At 42.6% G+C, this 24,265-nt stretch overlaps 2 protein-coding genes across 6 annotated transcripts; both read right to left on the reverse strand.

Moving 5' to 3' along the window:
- Positions 1–1,198: 1,198 nt before the first annotated feature.
- Positions 1,199–9,142, reverse strand: LOC135990628 (cytochrome P450 2H1-like). 3 transcript variants are annotated; one of them, XM_065638429.1, is made up of 9 exons: positions 8,942–9,142; positions 7,351–7,513; positions 6,390–6,539; positions 4,776–4,936; positions 4,187–4,363; positions 3,615–3,756; positions 3,137–3,324; positions 2,656–2,797; positions 1,199–2,175 (listed from the first exon to the last, which is right to left on the reverse strand). In XM_065638429.1, exons 1-9 carry the CDS (start codon positions 9,119–9,121, stop codon positions 1,994–1,996), a joined length of 1,485 nt encoding a protein of 494 aa, XP_065494501.1. In that variant the 5' UTR covers positions 9,122–9,142; the 3' UTR covers positions 1,199–1,993. The 3 variants fall into 3 exon arrangements, with proteins under 3 accessions (XP_065494501.1, XP_065494499.1, XP_065494500.1); XM_065638427.1 differs by having other exon boundaries at positions 4,767–4,936; positions 8,942–9,121; XM_065638428.1 differs by lacking the exon at positions 4,187–4,363 and having other exon boundaries at positions 8,942–9,121.
- Positions 9,143–16,204: 7,062 nt separating this feature from the next.
- On the reverse strand, positions 16,205–23,632 carry LOC135991053 (cytochrome P450 2H2-like). Of its 3 annotated transcripts, none has more exons than XM_065639310.1 (9): positions 23,432–23,632; positions 21,854–22,016; positions 21,160–21,309; positions 19,794–19,954; positions 19,208–19,384; positions 18,630–18,771; positions 18,152–18,339; positions 17,520–17,661; positions 16,205–17,031 (listed from the first exon to the last, which is right to left on the reverse strand). In XM_065639310.1, exons 1-9 carry the CDS (start codon positions 23,609–23,611, stop codon positions 16,850–16,852), a joined length of 1,485 nt encoding a protein of 494 aa, XP_065495382.1. In that variant the 5' UTR covers positions 23,612–23,632; the 3' UTR covers positions 16,205–16,849. The 3 variants fall into 3 exon arrangements, with proteins under 3 accessions (XP_065495382.1, XP_065495380.1, XP_065495381.1); XM_065639308.1 differs by having other exon boundaries at positions 19,785–19,954; positions 23,432–23,611; XM_065639309.1 differs by lacking the exon at positions 19,208–19,384 and having other exon boundaries at positions 23,432–23,611.
- Between the last annotated feature and the right edge of the window lie 633 nt (positions 23,633–24,265).

Genomic DNA, 24,265 nt, shown 5'->3' on the forward strand with positions numbered 1-24,265 from the left:
ATCTCCGGGAACAAAAGCTGTTTTGTTGCTGATTTGCATTGGCTACTTTCTCTTCTTTTCAGCATGGAGGGAGGTGTCTGAAATAGGGAAGTGGCCTCTGGGCCATTTACTTTTCCTGTTTTATTCATGGCACAATTGAAGAGGAAGCATGGAGTGCTTTCTTGTTTTTGTCTGCTGAGAAGACTTGTCATAGTTAATCCTCTTTGGTATATGGTGAGAAACTCAATGATATTTTCACAGAATCACAGAATGGTTGGGCTTGGAAGGGACCTCTGGAGATCATCTAGTCCAACCCACCTGCTAAAGCAGGTTCACCTAGAGTAGATCGCACAGGAATGCTTCCAGGTGGGTTTTGAATGTCTCCAGAGAAGGAGACTCCACAAATTCTCTGGGCAGCCTGTTCCAGTTCTCTGGCACCCTCAAAGTAAAGTTGTTTCTCCTCATATTCAGATGGAACCTTCCATGTTTCATTCTGTGCCCGTTGCCCCTTATCCTGTTGTTGGGCACCACTGAAAAGATTCTGGCCCCCTCCTCTTGATACCCACCCTTAAGATACTTATTGATAAGATTCCCTCTCAGCCTTCTCTTCTCCAGGCTAAACAGACCCAGGTCTCTCAGCCTTTCCTCATAAGGAAGATGCTCCAGACCCCTCATCATCTTTGTAGGCTGCTGCTAGCCTCTTTCTAGTAATTCCTCGTCTTTCTTGAACTGGGGAGCCCAGAACTGGACACAATACTCTAGATGTGACCTCACTAGGGCAGAGTACCTAGTACTCACCATTCTCCAATACGGAACAGTAGGACTCCATGGATCTTTCTTCTGACCCACTATGGATGTTTTTCTGTTATGATCTCAGCAAGAAGGCTTTTTGAAGATGCAGCTTTATTGTGTGCTTGGCACCTTTGATCCGCCTTCTATTTAAAAGCTAGTATCACACTAACTATCCCTCTTCTCTCCCTCCCAGGAAGAGACTATTCCCTAATCCTACTGTTTTTTCCTATATGTTGAGAAGAAAAAGCCACTACTGCTTAAATTATTTACAGCAGTACTGGTCCTAATGAAAAATAGAAATGATTGTAAGCTTCCTACATGATTGGATGTCAGAAAATAATCCACACTTATGTTGTTGATAGTCAGCTAATGAGGAAAAATGGAAGAAAAGGATCACTTCCTAGGATAAATACCAAGATTTTATTGTAATGATGCTTTGGACTTTAAAGGGAATCATTAACCTGAAGTAGATACTTGAAAAAAATCAAACATTAGCTTCAGGACTGTAAATTAAAAGAATCAGAAGGCCTAAGAATACTGTTGAGTCGAAACTGGGTAATACTCAAATTTTATATTTGAAGTCATTATTTTAGTTTCTTAGAGGGTAAAAAATCTTTCTTTTGCTCGGAAAAAGAAGGGTAACGTTAGTGAAGATTTATTTCCTTAGACTCGAGATGGGTTTTATTGTGTAAATATCCAGTTATTTCAGTCAGCAGCAGCTGCAGTGTCTTGTTGGCAGCAGTTGAGCTCCAGCTCAGCTGTCATATATCTTTCATATTTCTGTGTTTCTGCGCATTTGTGGCTTTTGGCTTTGCAATGTCATTCTACCTACTCACGGTATGTCCAGCTTACTAGTAATTTGAAAGGAAAGTAGTTGTGCCTGTTTCACATGAACAGCTAATGCTGTTGTCGTGATACTACAGTTGCTGTCTTTTTCCACATAGCACAGATTCGCCTCTCTGTCTTCCCTCTAATCACTATAGATTATACATTGCAGAGGATGTGATCAGGTCAGGAAATGCGAGTCTTACTTACATCTGTACATGTATGCTTGGCAACTCATGCAAACTCTTTCTGCACACAATTTTCTTTCCTGAACACCCTTCTCTCCAGAAGGTATCTAGCAAATGATCTGAGTGTTACAGTCTCAACAGATTGGGAAATCACTATCATTCAAGCAGAGCTTTCATGAGTTTGGGAGCTGTCAACTGTCTTCACTTGGCTAACGTGGAAGAAAAGAGACCTCATAAGGTCGGGGCATATTTGCCAGAGTGCTGACTATTGGGGAAATATCAATGTCCTTGTGATGCACAGTGGGTTTCAAGGTAAAGTTCTGCAGGATGGCTGTTAAAAATATGAATATCTCCATCCGGGCCAGACCTTCTCCTGCACAGATGCGTTTTCCTGCAAGCAAAACATAATAAAAAGTGAGGTGACAGTGGAGTATTTTGCTGGTGACTTATTTTTAAGGACTGCTCCATGAAAGTTCACACATCTCAGAATGGAGTGCTGCCGCATTTTGGGGAGGCAAATGAATGAAACTAGGGGCTAAGTGTCCAGAACAATAAGAGTGTTCAGTGGGCAAAGGCGGTTTGAAGGCTTCAGTTTCTCATGTTCTACTGCTGTTCGGCAGAGAGTCAAGTTGCCTGGCTGAGTCCCACTTCACACATCTCTTCCTGTAGAATGCATTGGAGTAGCTTCTGTGATTGCTAAACAAGGACATCAGCTGAAACTCTAGAGAACTCAGGTTCAAGCTGCCCAGAAATGACGAGTATAATAGATCACCAGACATCACGGTAGAGACCGTGGTGGTGGGGCCACTGAAATCTTCAGAGAGATTCTAGGAGAGGATAGTCCAGGGTCTGAAATAGAAAGAGGTCTTACCTGCAGAAAATGGCATGAAGTAGTCACTCTTTCTAAAGGTACCATTTGCATTCAGGAAACGTCCTGGGTCAAATTTTTCTGGATTTGGAAATTCCTTGCTATCATGTAGGACAGAACTCAGCATTGGGAATATCATAGTGTCCTGAGTTAAGAAAGAGAAGAGAAGAAAATTAAAATGGAGACATGCTAAAGCAAAGCAGCATTGAGAAATTCCCAGAGCTGAATAGAAAGGTAGTCAGAGTTGAACCAGCTTCAGATGAACATTTAATGAATATATTTACGTGAGAAAAATAGAAAGCTCTATCTTCTCTTCACATAGAGTATGAAAAGCCTCAATAACTTCCAGAATCCCTTTCCAAACTAAATTATTACAGCACTTTTTCTCATTTTGTTGTTTTTGAAAATAAAATACCATACAATGAATAGTACACGTTATTGTTTGCAGGAGATTATGACGTTTTTCAGACACAGTGGAACAGACCTTGGGGATAAAATAATCTCTGAACTTGGTGTCTTTGATCACACTACGTGGGACATTAAATGGAAGGAAATCAATAAATCTCTGGATTTCATGGACCACAGCATCCGTGTAGGGCATCTGGCTCCGATCTGCCATGCAGGGCCTTCGGTCTCGGCCAATCACACAGTCAATCTCCTTTTGCATTCTCTCTGTTAGGAGAGAAGTAAGCATTTAATGGACAAGTTCTACATCTCTTTGCCTAACTCCCTCCCCATATTTACAGCAAAACTTGCTTTTTGAGCAGCAGGAATATGTGAATGTAGTTAGTACTGATATCTCTTTCCTGTGAGTATAACCAAGACTAATAGACATTTCCACACTGCAAATATATTTTTCCTTGGGATGGGGAACATTGCTGCATATGGCAGTGACAGGAATTGTCCAAATCGATCCAACAACCTATTAAAAAGTTTCAATTATTTATTTCCTTTTCTATTACCTGATATCTCTGGGTATCTCTGGAGAATGAGAAGTCCATGTCTCAGTGTGATGCTGGTGGTCCCTGTTCCTGCAAGGAACAAGTCGAGCGTGGTTCTGCTCAAAGTCTCAGTGGTGAATTCTGAGTGACTGTTCCCTTTCTCCTGGAGGATGATTTGGAACAATGTTCAGAATGACAAATTTAAACTGTTATTTAAAAAGGAATCTTCTGTACCCATAATGTATGTTTTTAAACACATCTAATATCTTTTCAAAAATATGACACTCACTCTTCAGAACACCAGCATTTATGGTACTTTTACTACGTAATATTATGAACCTTTTTTAATCTGGGAGGAACATTGAATTACATCAGCCAGATTGGTCTTCAACTTTCAGAACTTTAGCTAGTGCTGTTAATTCTGCCTTTAAAAGTCTAAATAAGAAAATAGGCTAGAATGAAGTTGATGTGCCAAGAAAAGCAAGTTCCCCTCTGTATTTGCAAAAGCCTCGAGCCCTGCCACAACTGAAAAGAAGCTGGGATTCAAGCAGTGGTTTTGTTATAATCCAAGGAATCTCTTGCTCTTACATTACCTGTTCCATTTTGTTAAGAAAAGCATCAATAAAATCACGAGGACAAGCAGGATCCAGGGTTTGCTGGTGTTCCGCTATGATTCCTAAAGTAAATTCATCAATTTTTTCACTGTTTTTAGTCAGTTTTTGATGATTCCCGGGTAAATACTCCATGAGGGTTGGGAAGAAATTGTATAGCTGTAAGAATAAAATGATGGAAAAGCACATTCTGATTAATGTGGATACAATACAATGTTCCCCTAACTGTAACTATGAAAATGGGACAATTGAAGACTTTTGGAACAGTAGGTCTTTATTATTCAACTGGATTTTAATGCCTTTTACTTTCTGGTTTAACTATGTTCAAGGATAGACGTCACTTGAGAAACTTTCGAAATGATATTGTTCTTTGGACATAAAATGGCAATTCCATAAGACAAGAAAAAAACCGAACAGGAATAGGTTATTTAACTGCCCTTTTGGCTTTCAAAAAATTACTCCAAATTTATGAAAATCTGCTCCAATTGAAGATGAATAACATGGATAAGTATTTATCAAGACAATATTATAATCCTTACCACATTTATTATTTAAAGAAGACTGTACACACCTGTGCTTCTACAGTGCACTGGAGCTCATTGTTTTCATTTAGCAAGTCAATTAAAGTTAGAAATTTTTTGTCCTCATAGTCAAACCGATCCCCAAAGATGATGGAGCAGATGATGTTGGAAACAGCATGGACTAGGAAGCTGGCAGGATTGAAGGGGTGTGCTGGAACAACAACAACAAAGGGTATCTTGCTTTCAGTATTTCAGGCATCATCCCCTTCTGGGACACTCGTTGGTCTGAGTGGCTTGCTTTCTCTTCAGCTGACACACGCCTGTCCCCCTTATAGCCTGTCTATTAGAAATGGTCTAAAGATTCTCACCAAACCCCAATGAAACCATGAGGACTTTGCCTGAGCCCTGTCTTTAGGTTATCACACCCTGTTTGTGAACTCTAATACCGTAACCTCAGCTGGGTAACCCTCTCCTATGGATTCAAATGTCTGTGATCGAAGTCTAGTTTTGATAGCACAGCTGCATAAGCTTCTAAGAAGAGGACTACGGCGTGAGAAAGAAAAAAAAAAAGAGATTGGACCCAAAAGGAAAAAGAGGAAAGGTTTAATTACATGCAATGATAGAGTTCATCTCAAGGTTTCAAGAGGAGAAACAATGACATGAAAAGGGTTAAAATCCTAAAAGAAAAACAAGGAGTCAGAAAAATGGCAACTTGTCAGCATTGATGCCTCCCTGGCCATTGAGGACTCAGCAGATGTCTCATCAGAGGTGGTGAGTATGTTCATGCTGAGCCTCATAGATAACTAGTCCTAGCTATTAACATTTCTCACTTGCATTAAGAGTAAATAAGGGCTTTATACTTTTTGGTTGCATGGATCGTGTTTGCAAAGTTTTTTAGTACGCAGTGAAAGATGCTGTAACAAGGTGAGGCAGAGATGAAGGCTTGCAGTAGAACTTACTAGCACAGTAACACTGTCTTTCCTGAAAAGATACGACCAATGGAGGTGAGGGTATTTTCCCTGATTTGTAGCAGGAATGTTTATCTCTGAAAGCAGACTAAATCTTGTAGTGGCTCATAGGAGACAGTGACGCTTCAGCATCCTTGAACATCCGTCTGCTTTTTCCCCTTTGCAGAATAAGCTCACACGGAACCCTGGCTGTGGAAAGGAAGCCTGTGGTTCAGGCTGGTACTGTGCCACTCTCCAGGGAAATGCTTGGAAGTAACATTGTCTTATATACTACAAGAAAATGCATCACGCCCTGCCTTCAAAAGCAGCTTATAGTCCCTGTTCCCATTGCACGCCCCCACCGATACTGGGAGGTTATGTGGCAGTGCCCAGCCCCATCTCCATGGCTGAATTGCACTAAACCCTCGGCTTTGGGGCCAAGCCATTCCCTTTACCACCCTGTCTTGTTCCTCAAGCAGAATAGGATAAAGGATGCTTTCCAACACCAGTCTTCTATATTTATCCCTCCTTAATGTCCCAGAGCCTTTGACTGACTCACACCCAGCAGCGATAACTTTGCCTATTGGAGCAGGGAGCAGAAACAGCAGCCACACGTCCACTTCTTGGGTCACAGATTTGGTGAAACAGCCCTACACCCCTCATAGTCTCATTGCAGATATGCAGGGTATCCCAGCATGTACAAAGTCCATGTCCTACCGTGTGTGTTCCTGATCCTCTCCACCAGAAAATGAGCTTCCTCCTGAATTCGCTCCTCGATGCTCTTCTTCCCCATCCCAAAATCCCGCAGAGTGGTGAGTGTAAATCGTCGGAGCTGCTTCCAGGTCTCCCCATTGCTGGTCACAATGCCTGACACAGTAAGGAAAAATAGACCTCTAAGAACAAACCTTTTTTTTTTTTTTTTTTTTTGTGAATGGAAGTTACACAGTGAGTACTCAAGATGCAAAGACACCTCTTTGTGGAGTTACACTGCAATTGCTATATGCCCAGAAATGTAACTTCTCTGCAATTCCAGAGGTGTCAAATCTGATCCATATGTCACAACTCTTCGAGTAAAAGTGAGTTTATTCCCAGAAGAAGAAAAACTACATTAGTATGTAAATGAGAAGTTAACACTGGTACTGAATTGATCTTGGCCACAAGCACATGGCCTTTCCACTGACATAACTGCTTAAATGTTCTGCTATGCACCCTCAAACAGCATATCATTATTGACAGTAGCATTGATGCTGCACCATCATACCATGGAATAGGTACTGTTTACCCAGATACATGCCATCCTGGGAACTGCCCTGGTGAATAACCTCAGGGCCTAATCTTGAATGTGACCCTTACTGGGACAGCCTATACTATCTGGGAGAAAAACACGTAAGTTCCTAGAGGCACATTTAATGAAAAAAGTGTTAGCCAGAATTTGGAGCATGCTGAAAATAGAAAGTCACTCAGTGAAGGGAACCTGGGACCTTAAATTGTTCTCCAGGGGTCCCATTTACTCAAGGATCCAAGTAATGAGTTGGGCATTTAGTCTTTTACTGCTAATTTGTATGCATTAATGTAGCATATGAAATCCACCTCCTCCACTGCCCTCTCAGCTGTGTTCCTGAAACACTGAAAGGATCTGCTTTGTGTGCTTTGTACACGCGCATTACCAGGGACATACCTTTTTCTTTTAAGAGTTTTTTAATCAGTGGTAGATTGCCTCTTCCACTAAAGTCATCCCCCTGATCAATCAGAGCTTCTTTCACAACATCATAGCCATACAGCACCACAACCTTTTGTGGGCCTAAACATATGGTGAAGACAGAACCATACTTCTTGCTGAGCTGTAGGAAAGAGGAACACAAAGAACAACATATCTGAATGTTAATCACATGAAAAGAAGCTTGAAGGGAAGGAGTCTGAGGGGTGACGTGCCACTGTCCCAACATCACTGAGATGTGGACATCAATTAGCAGCAGTGCAGAGATCTTTCAACTATGAATTGCAGCCAGGGGAAGAGGAAATTGTACAAGAATTAGGGGACATGAATGGAAGTGGTGAGGTTTTAAGTCCAAATCCCAGAAAAGAAAATAGTTCTTCATAGGGCTGGAAAAAGAGTCTGGAATAGCTTTCGACAGAGCGCAGTGGATAACAGTTTACAGAGGCTCAAAAGCACTTATATCCACAGGCAAGTGCCTAAAGTGTTTTTGAGCACAAAGACACCACAGTTGTCCCTAAAATGTCCTGGGCCACAGATCTCTGGCAATTGGGCAAGTATATGAGCAGAGAGTCCCTGCATCCTTGCATTAATCATGTTCTCTTTTTTCCAGGCATCTGCTTTTGGCTACAACTGCAGAAAGATTCTTGGTGTGACCTGGAACACTTCTTCTCATGCTCACTCTGGAAGAGCAAAGTAGTAATAGTCCCAGGTTTTTTATTGTGGGAGACTGAATCACCCAGGCGTCTGAAACAAAGCAGAGGATGCTCATGATTCTCAGTGTTCACAAGCACCAAGGCAAAAAGGAGCTTGTATGAGTACGTGAGTGTCTGATGACACACATGGTGGTATCAGCCATCACCATAAGTTTGCTCTACAGAACCCAGCGACACCTGCCCTGCCCACCCATCTGCCGCCATCCCCTCACAATCCCCATGGGAACAGGCACACCAGCTGAACTCCCTCCGCCTATGCCCTTTCAACACACAGGTTTTGTTTGACAGATGGGTGACATCAGCCAGGGGAGGGGAGGGGAGGGAATGGACAGCACAATTCACCTCCAACCTGTTGTGCTTCAAACCCTTTGCTAGCTTTTTCTGCTCCCAGGAGATCCTCCCTATCTGCTGGGGAGCAGAGGCAGCACGATGGAGCAGGGTCCTACCCAAAAGATGGCCAGGCCATATTACCAGCATGGTGAGGAGTTGGGTACAGGAGGAGGATAGTGAATATTGCGATAGCATCAGTGCCTTGATTGCAAATCCACTGCAAATTGCAGGATTGTCGTGAGGTCAGCACAGGACACATCATTAGGATGATTTCTGCAAATATCTAGACTTGGACTTGCAATATATATACTTAGATGTAGACTTAGATTTATAGATTATTGCAATATATAGACTTCAAAAGCATGTATTTCTGGGAAATCTTTTGTTTCTGTTTGATCTGACATTTGGTCAATGGAATTTAAGTTTGTGAATTAAGCTGAGGCAGTCTTCACTGGACATTGTTTCACATGTAGTGGAGACTGCACAGAAAGGAGGAGACAGCCCCTTACCTTCTTCAAGCTTTCAGGCAAGTTCCACAGGTTCAGCTGGAGGATGTTTCCAACAATGGGGAGTGCGGGTGGACCAGGAGGCTGCTTCCGTTTTTGCGATGTGCTTCTCCATGTGGTAAAGAGAAGAAGGCATGAGATGCAGACCAGCAAGAAAATAGTGGTCATTCCCAGGAGCTCCATGGTTGTCTGAGGATGAGAAGTCAAGTGTCAGAAGAGCCTGATGTTGGATCTGTAGATCCCTTCTGATTTATATGCTGTCGTATCAAAGCATATGACTGAAATCAGCCAGTAGTGCCTTGTTATTCCTGCTGACATATGAGATTACTTATTAATCTGTTCAAGATAAGAATGAATGAACTAGGGATGAACTCCTTGTTTGCATACTGATTCTTTTACTTCTCCAGCTTGTGTTTTGTTGGGTAATCATTCTTGTAGGACTAAAGAAATCATGTTCTAATGCTGTCTAACAAAATGCAAAAATATTTAAGGTCTAGCTGCTATGTATGTGCTTAAACTCTTGCTGTTTGTCTTCATGCATAGATTGACATCTGCCAGCTCCTCTAGTTTCTGAGCACAAAAGAGGGAGGTGTTGCGATTGAAAGAGACATTACTCCAAGTTCTTCCAAGGCATTTCACCTCAATTTCTAGAATGAAGTTATGCGATTGTACCCAAGTCAAACATGCAGATTTGGAGGAATACACTGTTCTTGACCGAAACTGATATTTTAACCAGACAGACCACATTGTTTACAGCATTCGGATGATCACGGCTTCTCCCCAAACCACAAATCCGTGCTGCAACCTGCAGTCTCCTTCCTGGTGTGTCTAGAAACTAGCTGAAGATCCAAAGAAGATGTAAAGATCCATTAAAAGAGTCCCCGAATAGAGCTTAACAGAATGATTGTATTAATAAATATTGTTTAATATAATGTAAAATCTTAAATGAAATATTATGCCTCCCACTTTACCTCCCCACTGGAATCCCAAACCCTACAAACAGGGTAAGAACTGTGTGTGTTTTCTGGCAGAAAGGTAGAGCAGAACAGTGATTCAATCACCCAAGACTGAAGAGCAGATCCCAGGGCTCTGTTGCCCAATCTCATCTGCACATCACATGTGGTGTTTGTAAACTTCTAGGCATCTACTGTAAATGTTGTGCTCAGAGTCCTACAGCCTCTTGGGTCTAATGTGCCTCCATCACCATTCCCTGCTTCCCAATCAGCTGCAACTGGGAGGTCTGGCATTAGGCTGTATATTCCGTTTTTATGTGACTTTATGGAAAAAGATACCGATCCTCTCTTGGAGCACATTTGAACCCAGTAGATGACTAGAGCAAGTCAGGGAAGCTTAGAGGAAACATGACTGTACAAGGGGAGGTGAAAGGGGCTGCTGCTGGCCTGGTCTGGGTGGGTGATGTCTTCTTCAAACTAAGTAGGTGTGGGAAGGAGTCTGAATAACAAATACACCTTTTCTATACTAGACACATAATTACTAAACAGCATAGCTCAGGTTTCAGGAAACCTGTGGCGCAGTAAACCAGTGAACTAAGTATGATGTGAGAAAAAGGAATTTAGTAGGTGCAAAATTATACTTGTTTTCTGACACTGCATAAGCATCAAGAGCATGAATTACTCTTTGGTTATTCAGGTTAATGAATGCTACTAAACTTGACTTTTGTGAGTCATGTGATAGTCCTAAACAATGTTCATTTTGACCCAGTCATTCCACAGTAGGGAAACAAATAAACAAGGGAAGGGGACATGGTTTTCCTTTTCTTTTACAGATAAGGTGCCCTGTGATCCTCTATTGGCAGCCCTGAGGGTGAACAACGGCTGTGAAGCCCAATGCGCTGGAAAAGCAGGTCTTTGCTCACAGCATCCCTCCCACACTTGGACATGTCTTTTTTTTTTCTTGATCTAATTAATTGCATAAGCCATGAAGAGATTCAAGATGGTGTTGGGATAACACCAGAACTGCTGGGAGGGATCCGTGAGTTTCCCTGGCAAGAGATTTAATTGTCAGAGGCCTTGGGTCACCTCTGATGGCAGAAAGACAGGAATTCTTTGAGTATGAAAGACTTAATGGAGTAGAAAAGAAAGATCGTAATATAGGTCACATTCACAAGAAGTACCTGAAAGGCTCTGTTTTCTTCCCAGAGTGGTGTGAAAGCAGATGCTGAGGCCTCAGGTCTTGTTATGAAATGTCACAATTCTCTGGCTCCACCTGTGAATTTGAGGTCAAATTGTCAGGGTGGGCTGTCACTGTATGAACTGAATAACTGCCCATATTCTCCTCCCATATAGAGCTATGGAACACAAGAACAGCAATTGGCAGGTTTTAAGCAGGCAGAAGAAGGTGGTTCTTCACACACCATGCTCTTGAGCTGTGGAACACCATTTTGAAAGACGTACGTGTCCAAAAGGTAACTGGACAAATTAATGGGAGAAAAATGCGTTGAGAGTACTCAAACACAAAGATATCACCAAAGGCTCAGGAATCACTGGAGGCTGGAGCAGTCAGAAAGCATTTTCCTCTGTGGTTGCAATGCTTTTATTCAGCTCCTTGGCAACTCATTTTCTGGGCTGGCTTGACTACGGTCATGATCCAGCACATCCAGCCTCAGACTCCAATGTCCTTACATTAAAATGTGACATTTCATTCAAACACTTTCATTGAACAGAATAACAGAGTAGCCAGTGGAAATCATCTTGCCTGTTCTGCTGTTCATAACATCATCTCATCTGCTAAACTCTTCCTACTTTCAGATAGGACTTTCCTTAGCGCCTTGTAGAAATCCCAATATCAACCTCTGCCTCATTTCTGGCAGCAATTTGACAAAGGATCTGCCATGATCAGCATGTATTAAGGTTCAGTGATTACTTCAACATTCGACAATTTGTGTAACACCCATATTTGTCATGTGCTACACGAGCACTAGAGATAACATACAAACCACATCATTAGTTTTTGGACCACAGAAATGACATTTGACCAGCTAGCTCAAAAGGCTTGGTTAAATATTAATATATGAACTCACATGAACGTAACACAGCTGAAAAGGATGAATTCAATGAAGTTCATCAGTTGTTTGCAATACACAGCAAATCAACACTTCAGTCTCCAAAAGGGCCAGGAAGTTAAGCTGGTAACAGCCTTCCCGTGACCTGTACTGTGACTCCACCAACAGTAAATCACTCTGTTGCTGCTCTAACCCATCATCTTTGAATAAAGCCAAGATGCTTAGCTCTAGACTATGATCAGCATTAAGAAAGAAGAGACCCTTCCTCATGGCAGGCAGAAAAGAGTCAGGAAAAGGGAAACGTCTGTCCCAGTGTCCCGCGGTAAGGAGAGGCACAGAAGTGAAGTCTGTCAAATTGCCAAGAAGATGGCTGAGCTCAGCAGGGCTCCTGAGCCGCTGCTCCCAGCTGGCTGCACAGGCAGTGGGGCTCCTCTGGAACCAGCTGCAGAACCACCTGGGTGTACAGCAGGTCATCCAAAAGGTCCATGCCCTGGAAGGTGGAGAAGCGAAGGGGCGACTTTGTCTGATGTGCCCAACAGAGACGTCATCACCACAGGGCAGAGTTCCCGCGCTGCCTCTCCAAAGGCTGCGCCAGGAATCTGCGGTGCAAAAAGGACCTGAACAGAGACCTGCTGAAACTTGGGCTAGGGCCTTAATCAGAGCCATTCAGCAACTTTGTATAAGTTGCTGATCATCCTCACAAAACATAATGAAAACAGAATTGGCTGATAGATTGTATGTACTGGAAACGGCGCATATCGTGATGAAAAATGATGCTGAAAAAAATTCCCCAACTGTCAATTTAACATTCAAGAGAAATTCAGCAATCATCAAGGAACAAAAGCTTTGGCTACACTTAGTGATATCAAGTAACTACAGTGATAAGAAAGACAGATGAGAAATCATGTTTCAAAAGCTGAAGAAAAAAATAGCTGATGCTAATGTTGACTGATATAATGTACGGCTTCACTATGATTTCAGTCCTGCCAGAGGAAGCAGCACAAAATTAGCAGAGTGTTTTGGGAAGTTAAAGGAGAAAATCAAGGAAACACAACAGCCCTATGAAGTGATCCCACCACAGTGGCACAACCAGCACTGGACTGTTTAAGCAAGAAGATGGTGGTGGAGGAGGATTCTTCACTATGGTGGTGCCACATCCCTGTTGATTGTGTAGACAGTCAGGCTACAGCAATTTCCTGTATATCATGCAAGAAACCCCTAGTGTGATACAATAGGATGTCCCCTATCCTTTGGCTTAAATTGGTTTGGAACAGTGGAAGAGGAGAACATCAACTATGATTTATTTTCCTCTCTTGAGAGGTGTGAAATACATGACATTTCAAAGAAAAATTGAAAATAAAAAAAACCCAAAACAAGCTGTGGGTACATACCGTTGCTTTCTCCCTATGTGACTTTCAGTCGCACTAAAGGAAATCCCCCAGCAGTGCCCAGGCTAAAGATACACAGTGACACACATGTGGTACAGTACAATACATTCTGTTAGCATTCAATTGCTCAGATGATCCAGCCTCTGGAAGCAAAACCAAGTATAAATAAGAACTAACCAACCCAACACATTGCAAAGCCTAGCTGATATTTCACAAGGACTTGGCAACAAAGGTATTTGACTTATCAGGACAAATGTGTTGGTTAAATTTTTCTTAATGAACTCATTTAATCCAGGCATCGGCTGGAAGGGTTCAACACCAGACTTTCTAAATAGCTCTCTGTGCAAATGAAGAGTGAACTTCCATGACCTCTTTCATTGTACCTTTCAATGTACGTTGACTCTTCAGACTACAGGATAGCAAGGAGGGACTACTATTTATTATTTGATCCGGGTGTCCTTGAGGTGACCTCTAGATCAAGTGAGGGTGAAGGCCTGCTTAAAAGTACTTCAGCCACAATAAAGACAGTTAAAAAAAAAAAAAAGTGAACATCACCACCCTCTTTTTAAATAACGAAGTGTTTTTCCTAAGTCGGCATCAAGTTTCTCCACGTCCTAGCCTCAGTACTGGATTCATCCTTATGACGTTGTGGTTAGTGCCACTGCTGGAGGCAGAGTAATTGGTTTAGCTTTCCATGGGTCCATCTGAATATATTTTGCAGACTGCAGACTGCTGCCTTTGGGAAAATGAGGCATTAAGACGGAAAATCATCAACTCAACCACTGAATGCAGGTCCTGAATTTTGAATGCACCACAGTCTACGTACATGCAGGCCAAAAGGCGGGTGGGCTCTAGGTAAAATGTGACCCCAGGAAAGCAGCTCCAAGCAGCACGGGTCTGTCATCATCATTCCTCGAAGGAGACGTGTCAGAGGCCAGAAGTCTCGGGTTGCTGCCGGCAGGAAAGGTCAGCACAAAGACCCGGTCAGTAAGGAAGAACTGTCTGGGGGTAGTGAGTGGACAGAGTGCAAAGACAATATGTGTCAGAATAAAGGCAGGATGAGGGTGCAGCCTGTGAGCAGCAGGTCTCTGGGGAGAAGGGCAGTAGCTCCACGTCTGAGAGCCTGCAGGGGACTGTGGGCTGCAGAGGAGGAACAAGTAGGGAGAGGAACTTGTGGGACATCATCTAGAGCTGACCAGCCACTGAAATGCTTAGCAGGGCAGGCTTTTCTAGGACTGAAACGAGACCACTAATCTTCCAGCTGAGTGATCTTTTCAAGTCCCAGCACTTTCTGGGAAGATGGTGCCAGAGGCACAGAGCAGATGCTGGCACATGAAGGGATTGTTCTCCACTGCAGGGGTGCAGCTGGCCCTGCACTCTGGCTCGGTGCAGAAGCCAAGATGAAGGGGTGACAACATTGTATCCCAAGAGATTACAGTGGAGAGGTGGCCGCCTGTGGTCTAGAGAGTTGTGATCATCTGGAAATCAAGTACTGAACAGAACAGAACAGAACGTGGCCCGGACACAATCCATGCTGTAATGGCAGCTCACTGCCAATGTAGTTGCAAGTCCACTCTTATCAGATGTGGAGTGTGTGCGCAAACTCTCGATGAGAGACAGACTCCACAGACAGAAGCTGCGTACGGCAGTGGATGTGTGGCAGCCCTCCTCTGTGTTAAGGTGAGTCCCAGTCAATATTTTTTTCTTGAGACACTGTTCACATTCCAGTTGGGATGCCAAACCTCATAGTTCCATAGTAAGAAGGATTCACTGTCCATGGGATCATAAGAGCAGGCTTGTTATGTAAATTTCGGAAGTGTCCAAGAAGAACAGCAGGACTGGCCACTCTGTTTTCTGTTTTCATCCTCTAGCACTTCCAACTGCCTTGGGCTCAGTAGGGCACCTTTTCTTCTAGAGATGGTGGGGAGGCACACGATGGTGAACATGTTTCAGGGCTGCTAGTCTTTCTTCATAGAAAGGAGGAGGCAGTTATGTGCCTCTCCCTTCTTAAGTGTGGTTTAGTGTACCATGCTCATCCTGCAGCAAGACTTTTCCTTCCAGAATGTGTGCCTGGAGCATGGTGTGTTGTCAAAAGCAGCTACGAACATGACAATAGCTCAGTAGAAGTTTTCCTAAGGCAGGAGTTCAGATGTAAGGATGGTCAGAGTGTTTGGGCAGAAAGGGATGCACTCAAGGACAGGCTAGTGCTAGGTAAGCAAGAACACATTCACAGGGGCACAATAAGTTGTGGCAGTTTCTCAAGAACAGTTAATGCTGTTTCTAATACTACAGTTGCTGTCTTTTTCCACAGAACACAAAGTCAGCTCTCTGTCTTCACTGTCATCACTATAGATTATACATTGCTGGGAACGTGATCAGGTTAGGAAATGGCAGTCCTACATCTGTACATGTATGTTTGGCAGCCCATGTGAACTCTTTCTGTCCTTTTTTGGCATGGTTTTAATATTGCTGTAGTGATCTTTAAACACTTCATAAAACAATGGGAAGATGCAAGCTTCCTTTCATCTAGTAAATGCCACTGAGGGGATCCCAGTGTTATTTAGTTTGTCTTATTTTGCCACAATGGACAGCTCTGTAACCACAGTTGGAGTTTTGGTAGGTGTCATGATGTCATTTCAAACTTCTCCCACCTTCTTACTGAGAATGGAAATTTTACAGGTCATTGGCCAGCTCAGTCTTCAAGCCATAAGACATTTCACATAAAAGAGTGAAATGAAACAGTCCCAAAGACACAAGACCTGGAAGACATTTGGGAGTACAAGCTTTGCGGAGGCAGGTTTTTGTCTAACAGGTGTTCTTCTGGGATCTCAGAAAAAGCAACCAATTGGTGTACTACTTCTTTATTTTGCAATATAAATTGTGATTTCACAAATCTTCATTATAATCTTACAGGGGAGGACCCATCTGTTCACTCGTTGATCAACTCCATCCACACCAGAGGAGACAATATGTGTTGCGGCAAGAATACAGTAGATGATCATCTTCTAATGTAAATAAACCCCACTGTTTAATGCTTACCTTTTCAAATTGGTCACAAACAAGCTGAAAATAGAGAGGAGAGAGGTACCTCAAGCAAAGTCTGTGGAAACCCTGAAGCACAAGCCTCTGCTCCTGCTGTGCTGAGAGCATCAAGTGATAGGGACAGCAGCAGGGCTCTCCGAGCACCGGTCCACACTCCCTGACAAGTCAGGATGTCAGGAGCCAGACAGGAACCGGAGTTAGGTGAGTCAGTGCAGAGGAGAGCCTGTATGATTTTGCACAGGGAGCTGTCTCCTTTGCGATGCAATTGCCTACTCTGTCTCTGTCTAGAGCTGGCTGTGGTGATTGTAAAAGCAGCACACAATTTTTTTCCTGAACACCCTTCTCTCCAGAAGGTATCTAGCAAATGATCTGAGTGTTACAGTCTCAACAGATTGGGAAATGACTGTCATTCCACCAGAGCTTTTGTGAGTTTGGGAGCTGTCAACTGTCTTCACTTGGCTAACGTGGAAGAAAAGAGACCTCATAAGGTCGGGGTATATTTGCCAGAGTGCTGACTATTGGGGAAATATCAATGTCCTTGTGATGCACAGTGGGTTTCAAGGTAAAGTTCTGCAGGATGGCTGTTAAAAATATGAATATCTCCATCCGGGCCAGACCTTCTCCTGCACAGATGCGTTTTCCTGCAAGCAAAAAATAATAAGAAGTGAGGTGACAGTGGAGTATTTTGCTGGTGACTTATTTTTAAGGACTGCTCCATGAAGGTTCACACATCTCAGAATGGAGTGCTGCCGCATTTTGGGGAGGCAAATGAATGAAACTAGGGGCTAAGTGTCCAGAACAATAAGAGTGCTCATGGGCAAAGGCAGTTTGAAGGCTTCAGTTTCTCATGTTCTACTGCCGTTTGGTGCTAATTTTGCAGAGAGTCAAGTTGCCTGGCTGAGTCCCACTTCACACATCTCTTCCTGTAGAATGCATTGGAGTAGCTTCTGTGATTGCTAAACAAGGACATCAGCTGAAACTCTAGTACAGGGCTTCGAGCCGCCAAGAAATGACGAGTATAATAGATCACCAGACATCACGGTAGAGACCGTGGTGGTGGGGCCACTGAAATCTTCAGAGAGATTCTAGGAGAGGATAGTCCAGGGTCTGAAATAGAAAGAGGTCTTACCTGCAGAAAATGGCATGAAGTAGTCACTCTTTCTAAAGGTACCATTTGCATTCAGGAAATGTCCTGGGTCAAATTTTTCTGGATTTGGAAATTCCTTGCTATCATGTAGGACAGAACTCAGCATTGGGAATATCATAGTGTCCTGAGTTAAGAAAGAGAAGAGAAGAAAATTAAAATGGAGACATGCTAAAGCAAAGCAGCATTGAGAAATTCCCAGTGCTGAATAGAAGTGTTGTCAGAGTACAACCACCTTAAAATGAGCATTTAATGAATAAAAATGTGTGCCATTGTTAAGGCAAATATGTTTTCCTAATAGATTTTAATGGTTAGTCACATTAGAGTATTTGATATTGCTTCCAGAAAAGTTGGAACTTTCATTTCTTACATTTACTTGAAAAATATAGAAGTTCTATTTCCTCTTCATTTAGAGGATGAAAATTTTGGCTTCTGTTTGTTTATTTTGTTCTTAAATACAAGGGTTGGACTCACTAACTTCCAGAATCCCTTTCCAAACAAAATTATTCCAACTCTTTATCACGTTTCTGTGTTTTTGAAAATAAAATACCATACAATGAGTAGAACAGATTGTTGTTTTCAGGAGATTGACATTTCTCAGACGTAGTGGGACAGACCTTGGGAATAAAATAGTCTCTGAACTTGGTGTCTTTGATCACACTACGTGGGACATTAAGTGGAAGGAAATCAATAAATCTCTGGATTTCATGGACCACAGCATCCGTGTAGGGCATCTGGCTGCGATCTGCCATACAGGGGCTTCGGTCTCGGCCAATCACACAGTCAATCTCCTTTTGCATTCTCTCTGTTAGGAAAGAAGTAAGTGTTAAATGGACAATTTATCCGTCTCTTTGCCTAACCCTCTCCCCATATTTGCAGCAAAACTTGCTTTCTGAGCAGCAGGAATATATGAATGTACTTAGTACTGGTATGTCTTTCCCGTGAATAGAAGCAAGACCAATAGACATTTTCACACTGCAAATATGTTTTTCCTTAGTGGGGGGAATATTGCCACATACGGTAGTGACAGGAATTGTCCAAACTGATCCCACAACCTATTAAAAAGTTTAAATTCTTTATTTCCTTTTCTATTACCTGCTATCTCTGGGTATTTCTGAAGAATGAGAAGTCCATGTCTCAGTGTGATGCTGGTGGTCCCTGTTCCTGCAAGGAACAAGTCGAGCGTGGTTCTGCTCAAGGTCTCAGTGGTGAATTCTGAGTGACCGTTCCCTTTCTCCTGCAGGAAGATTTTGAAGAATATTTAGAATGACACAGCTAAGCAACTTGTTTAAAAAGGAATGTCCTGTGCCCACAATGTATTTTTTTTAAACACATCTAATGTCCTTTCCAAAATATGACATTCCTGCTCAAGAACAGCAGCATTCATGGTACTTTTACTACTTAATATTATGAACCTTCTTTTTTATGAGAGGAGCATTGAATTACATCAACCAGATTGGTCTTCAGCTTTCCTAAATTCAGCTAGCACTGTTAATTCTGCCTTTAAAGGTCTAAATAAGAAAATAGACAGGTTAGAATGAAGCTGATGTGCCAAGAAAAGAAAATTCCCCTCTGTATTTGCAAAAGCCCTGTGCCCTGCCACAACTGAAAAGAAGCTGGGATTCAAGCAGTGGTTTTGTTATAATCTAAGGAATCTCTTGCTCTTACATTACCTGTTCCATTTTGTTAAGAAAAGCATCAATAAAATCACGAGGACAAGCAGGATCCAGGGTTTGCTGGTGTTCTGCTATGATTTCTAAAGTAAATTCATTAACTTTTTCAGTACTTTGGATCAGTTTTTGATGAGGCCCAGGTAAATACTCCATGATAGTTGGGAAGAAATTGTATAGCTGTAAGAATAAAATGATGGAAAAGCACATTCTGATTAATATGATAGAATACAACGTTCCCCTAAGCATAACTATTAAAATTGGGCAATTGAAGACTTTTGGAACAGTAGGTCTTTATTATTCAACTGGATTTTAATGCCTTTTACTTTCTGGTTTCACTATATTCAAGGACAGACTTCAATGGAGCAACTTTTGCAACGATACAGTTCTTTGAACATAAAATGGTAATTCTATTAAGTAAGAAAAAAACCATTAAGAACTGGTTATTTAACTGCCTTTTTGACTTTAAAATATTCCTCCAAATTTAGGAATATCCACTCCAGTTAAAAAGAAATAACGTGGATTAATATTTATCAATAGAATATTATAATAATTAACACATTAATTATTTTAATAAAACTGTACATACCTGTATTTGTATCGATTTCTGCAGTTCATCATTTTTATCTAGCAAGTCAATTAAAGTTAGAAATTTTTTGTCCTCATAGTCAAACCGATCCCCAAAGACGATGGAGCAGATGATGTTGGAAACAGCGTGGACTAGGAATTGGGCAGGGTTGAAGGGTCGCTCTGGAAAAACAACAACAAACGGTATCTTGCTTTCAGTATTTCAGGCATCATCCCCTCCTCTGACACTGCAGGGAAGCTTTGCATCCTCTTAAGATCCAGAGTTTTGGAGTCCTTTGAAAGGATGGTGAAGGGCTTGTCTGATTTGTTGTTCTTTGCTTGAAATGACCTAACTTCCCTGTACGAAAGGTTTCAGTGTCTCTTTTGTCCTGTTCTCAGCTCACTGGTCTGAGTGGCTTGGCTCCTCTTCAGCTGACACATGCTTGTCCCCTCTATTAGAAATGGCCTAAAGATTCCCACCAAACCCCAATGAAACCATGAAGACTTTGACCTCTCCTAGGGATCTAAGTCTAGTTTTGATAGCACAGCTGCATAAGCTTCTAAGAGGAGAACTACAGTGTAGAGAAATAAGCCAAATTAGATGCAAGGAAGAAAGGAAAGGTGTAATTTCAGACAGCCACAGGGTGCATCTCAAGATGTCAAGAGGAGAAACAACAACATGCAAAGGTATAAAATCCTAAAAGGAAAACAAGGAGTCAGAAAACAGCAATTTGGCAGCATTGAGGATTGTCCTATTCCAAGGAGCAATAACATTAATACTTCTCTGCCTGACTGATGCCTCCCTGGCCATTGAGGACTCAGCAGAAGTCTCATCAGAGGTGCTGAGCATATCCATGTTGAGCCTAGTAGGTAACTAGTTCTAGCTATTTCTTATTTGCATTAAGAGTGAATAACAACTTCATGTTGTATTGTCTAGTGCTTGGATGGACAGGACACAACCCCAAAATTCTGTAAATGAGTTCTCTAGCCACCCACTTCTTCAGGATCTGTTTGCTCGGAGCTGTAGGAGACAGGGCAAGGAAATGCATGTTGTTTGGTTACCTGGCAGTGCCCAGCCCCATCTCCATGGCTGAATTGCACTAAACCCTCGGCTTTGGGGCCAAGCCATTCCCTTTACCACTTCCTGTCTTGTTCCTCAAGCAGAACAGGATAAAGGATGCTTTCCAACATCAGTCTAACTTACTGTTCCAAAGTCTTTGACTGACCCACTCCCAGCAGTGATAATTTTACCAATTGGAGCAGGGAGCAGAAACAGCAGCCACATGTCCACTTCTTGGGTCACAGATTTGGTGAAACAGCCCTACACCCCTCATAGTCTCATTGCAGATATGCAGGGTTTCCCAGCAGGCACAAAGTCCATGTCCTACCATGTGTGTTCCTGATTCTCTCCACCAGAAAATGAGCTTCCTCCTGAATTCGCTCCTCGATGCTCTTCCTCCCCATCCCAAAATCCCTCAGGGTGGTGAGTGCAAATCGTCGGAGCTGCTTCCAGGTCTCCCCATTGCTGGTCACAATGCCTGACACAGGAAGAAAAAATATACCTCTGTGAGGAAACATTTTTTTTTCCCTAAATGCAAGTTGCACAGTAGCTACACAGCATTTTGAGTAAAACTTAGCTTATTCCACAATAAGAAAAACTACATTAGGATGTAAATGGTACTGAACTGATCTTGGCCACAAGCACATGGCCTTTGCACTGACATAACTGCTTAAATGTTCTGCTGTGCACCCTCAAACAGCATATCATTATTGACAGTAGCATTGATGCTGTACCATAGTACCATGGAATAGGTACTGTTTACCCAGATACATGCCATTCTGGGAACTGCCCTGGTGAATAATCTCAGGGCCTAATCTTGACTGTGCCCCTTACTGGGACAGCCTGTATTATCTCGTCTTTTTTGTGCTGTGGACTTTTAGTCTTTTACTGCTAATTTGCATGCATAAAAGTAGTAAATAAAATCCACCATTCCCTCCTCCACTGCCCTCTCAGCTGTGTTTCTGAAGGACTAAAAGGATCAGTTTTATATGGTTTGTATGCTTACATTACGAGGGACATACCTGTGCCTTGGAAGAGTCTGTCAGTTAGTGGTAGATTGCCTCTTCCACTGAAATTATCTCCCTGATCAATCAGAGCTTCTTTCACAACATCATAGCCATACAGCACCACAACCTTTTGTGGGCCTAAACATATGGTGAAGACAGAACCATACTTCTTGCTGAGCTGTAGGAAAGAGGAACACAAAGAACAACGTATCTGAATGTTAATCACATGAAAAGAAGCTTGAAGGGAAGGAGTCTGAGGGGTGACGTGCCACTGTCCCAACATCACTGAGATGTGACATCAATTAGCAGCAGTGCAAAGATCTTTCAACTATGAATTGCAGCCAGGGGAAGAGGAAATTGTACAAGAATTAGGGGACATGAATGGAAGTGGTGAGGTCTTAAGTCCAAATCCCAGAAAAGAAAATAGTTCTTCATAGGGCTGGAAAAAGAGTCTGGAATGGCTTTCGACAGAGCGCAGTGGATAACAGTTTACAGAGGCTCAAAAGCACTTATATCCACAGGCAAGTGCCTAAAGTGTTTTTGAGCACAAAGACACCACAGTTGTCCCTAAAATGTCCTGGGCCACAGATCTCTGGCAATTGGGCAAGTATATGAGCAGAGAGTCCCTGCATCCTTGCATTAATCATGTTCTCTTTTTTCCAGGCATCTGCTTTTGGCTACAACTGCAGAAAGATTCTTGGTGTGACCTGGAACACTTCTTCTCATGCTCACTCTGGAAGAGCAAAGTAGTAATAGTCCCAGGTTTTTTATTGTGGGAGACTGAATCACCCAGGCGTCTGAAACAAAGCAGAGGATGCTCATGATTCTCAGTGTTCACAAGCACCAAGGCAAAAAGGAGCTTGTATGAGTACGTGAGTGTCTGATGACACACATGGTGATATCAGCCATCACCATAAGTTTGCTCTACAGAACCCAGCGACACCTGCCCTGCCCACCCATCTGCCGCCATCCCCTCACAATCCCCATGGGAACAGGCACACCAGCTGAACTCCCTCCGCCTATGCCCTTGCAACACACAGGTTTTGTTTGACAGATGGGTGACATCAGCCAGGGGAGGGGAGGGGAGGGAATGGACAGCACAATTCACCTCCAACCTGTTGTGCTTCAAACCCTTCACTCGCTGCTTCTACTTCCAGGAGATCCTCCCTATCTGCTGGGGAGCAGAGGCAGCACGATGAAGCAGGGTCCTACCCAAAAGATGGCCAGGCCATATTACCAGCATGGTGAGGAGTTGGGTACAGGAGGAGGATAGTGAATATTGCGATAGCATCAGTGCCTTGATTGCAAATCCACTGCAAATTGCAGGATTGTCGTGAGGTCAGCACAGGACACATCATTAGGATGATTTCTGCAAATATCTAGACTTGGACTTGCAATATATATACTTAGATGTAGACTTAGATATATAGATTATTGCATTTGAAAGCATGTATTTCTGGGAAATCTTTTGTTTCTGTTTGATCTGACATTTGGTCAATGGAATTTAAGTTTGTGAATTAAGCTGAGACTGTCTGGACTAGACTTTGTTTCATATGCAGTGGAGACTACACAGAAAAGAAACATCCCGTTTACCTTCTTCAAGCTTTCAGGCAAGTTCCACGGGTTCAGCTGGAGGATGTTTCCAACAATGGGGAGCGTGGTGGGACCAGGAGGCTGCTGCTGTTTTTGCGATGTGCTTCTCCATGTGGTAAAGAGAAGAAGGCATGAGATACAGACCAGCAAGAAAATAGTGGTCGTTCCCAGGAGATCCATGGTTGCCTGAGGATGAGAAGTCAAGTTTCAGAAAAGCCTGATGTTGGATCTGTAGATCCCTGCTTATTTATACACTGTCAAACCCAAGCACATGGATGAAATCGGCCAATAGTACCTTCCTATTTCTACTGAGATAAGAGATTACTTATTAATCTCTTCAAGGTAACACTGAACAAACTAGGGGTGAACTAGGTATGTGCTTAAACTCTTGCTGTTTGCCCTCATGCATAGATTGACATGTGCCAGCCCTCTGCCTCATTTCTGGCAGCAATTTGACAAAGGATCTGCCATGATCAGCATGTATTAAGGTTCAGTGATTACTTCAACATTCGACAATTTGTATAACACCCATATTTGTCATGTGCTACACGAGCACTAGACAAACCACATCATTACTTTTCACATCACAGAAACGACATTTGACCAGCTAGCTCATAAAGCTTGGTTAAATATTAGTATATGAACTCACATGAACATAACAGAGCTAAAAAGGATGAAGTCAATGAAGTTCATCAGTTGTTTGCAATACACAGCAAATCAACACTTTAGTCTCCAAAAGGGCCAGGAAGTTAAGCTGGTAACAGCCTTCCCGTGACCTGTACTGTGACTCCACCAACAGTAAATCACTCTGTTGCTGCTCTAACCCATCATCTT

The sequence above is a fragment of the Caloenas nicobarica genome, chromosome 7 (genome assembly GCF_036013445.1).
Source record: "Caloenas nicobarica isolate bCalNic1 chromosome 7, bCalNic1.hap1, whole genome shotgun sequence".
Lineage (NCBI taxonomy): Eukaryota > Metazoa > Chordata > Aves > Columbiformes > Columbidae > Caloenas > Caloenas nicobarica.

Bases quoted from the DNA above. Each gene is read 5' to 3' on its own strand.
- LOC135990628 (XM_065638427.1), bottom strand. From the start codon at position 9,121: ATGGAGCTCCTGGGAATGACCACTATTTTCTTGCTGGTCTGCATCTCA. The intron at 7,514-8,941 runs GTAAGGGGCTGT...TCTTTCCTACAG, and splicing joins TGCCTGAAAGCTTGAAGAAG to CTCAGCAAGAAGTATGGTTC. The intron at 3,757-4,186 runs GTAATGTAAGAG...ATCATCCTCCAG, and splicing joins TTCTTAACAAAATGGAACAG to GAGAAAGGGAACAGTCACTC.
- LOC135991053 (XM_065639308.1), bottom strand. From the start codon at position 23,611: ATGGATCTCCTGGGAACGACCACTATTTTCTTGCTGGTCTGTATCTCA. The intron at 21,310-21,853 runs GTATGTCCCTCG...TTCCTGTGTCAG, and splicing joins CAGACTCTTCCAAGGCACAG to GCATTGTGACCAGCAATGGG. The intron at 17,662-18,151 runs GTCTGTCCCACT...TTCTTAACTCAG, and splicing joins GAGACTATTTTATTCCCAAG to GACACTATGATATTCCCAAT.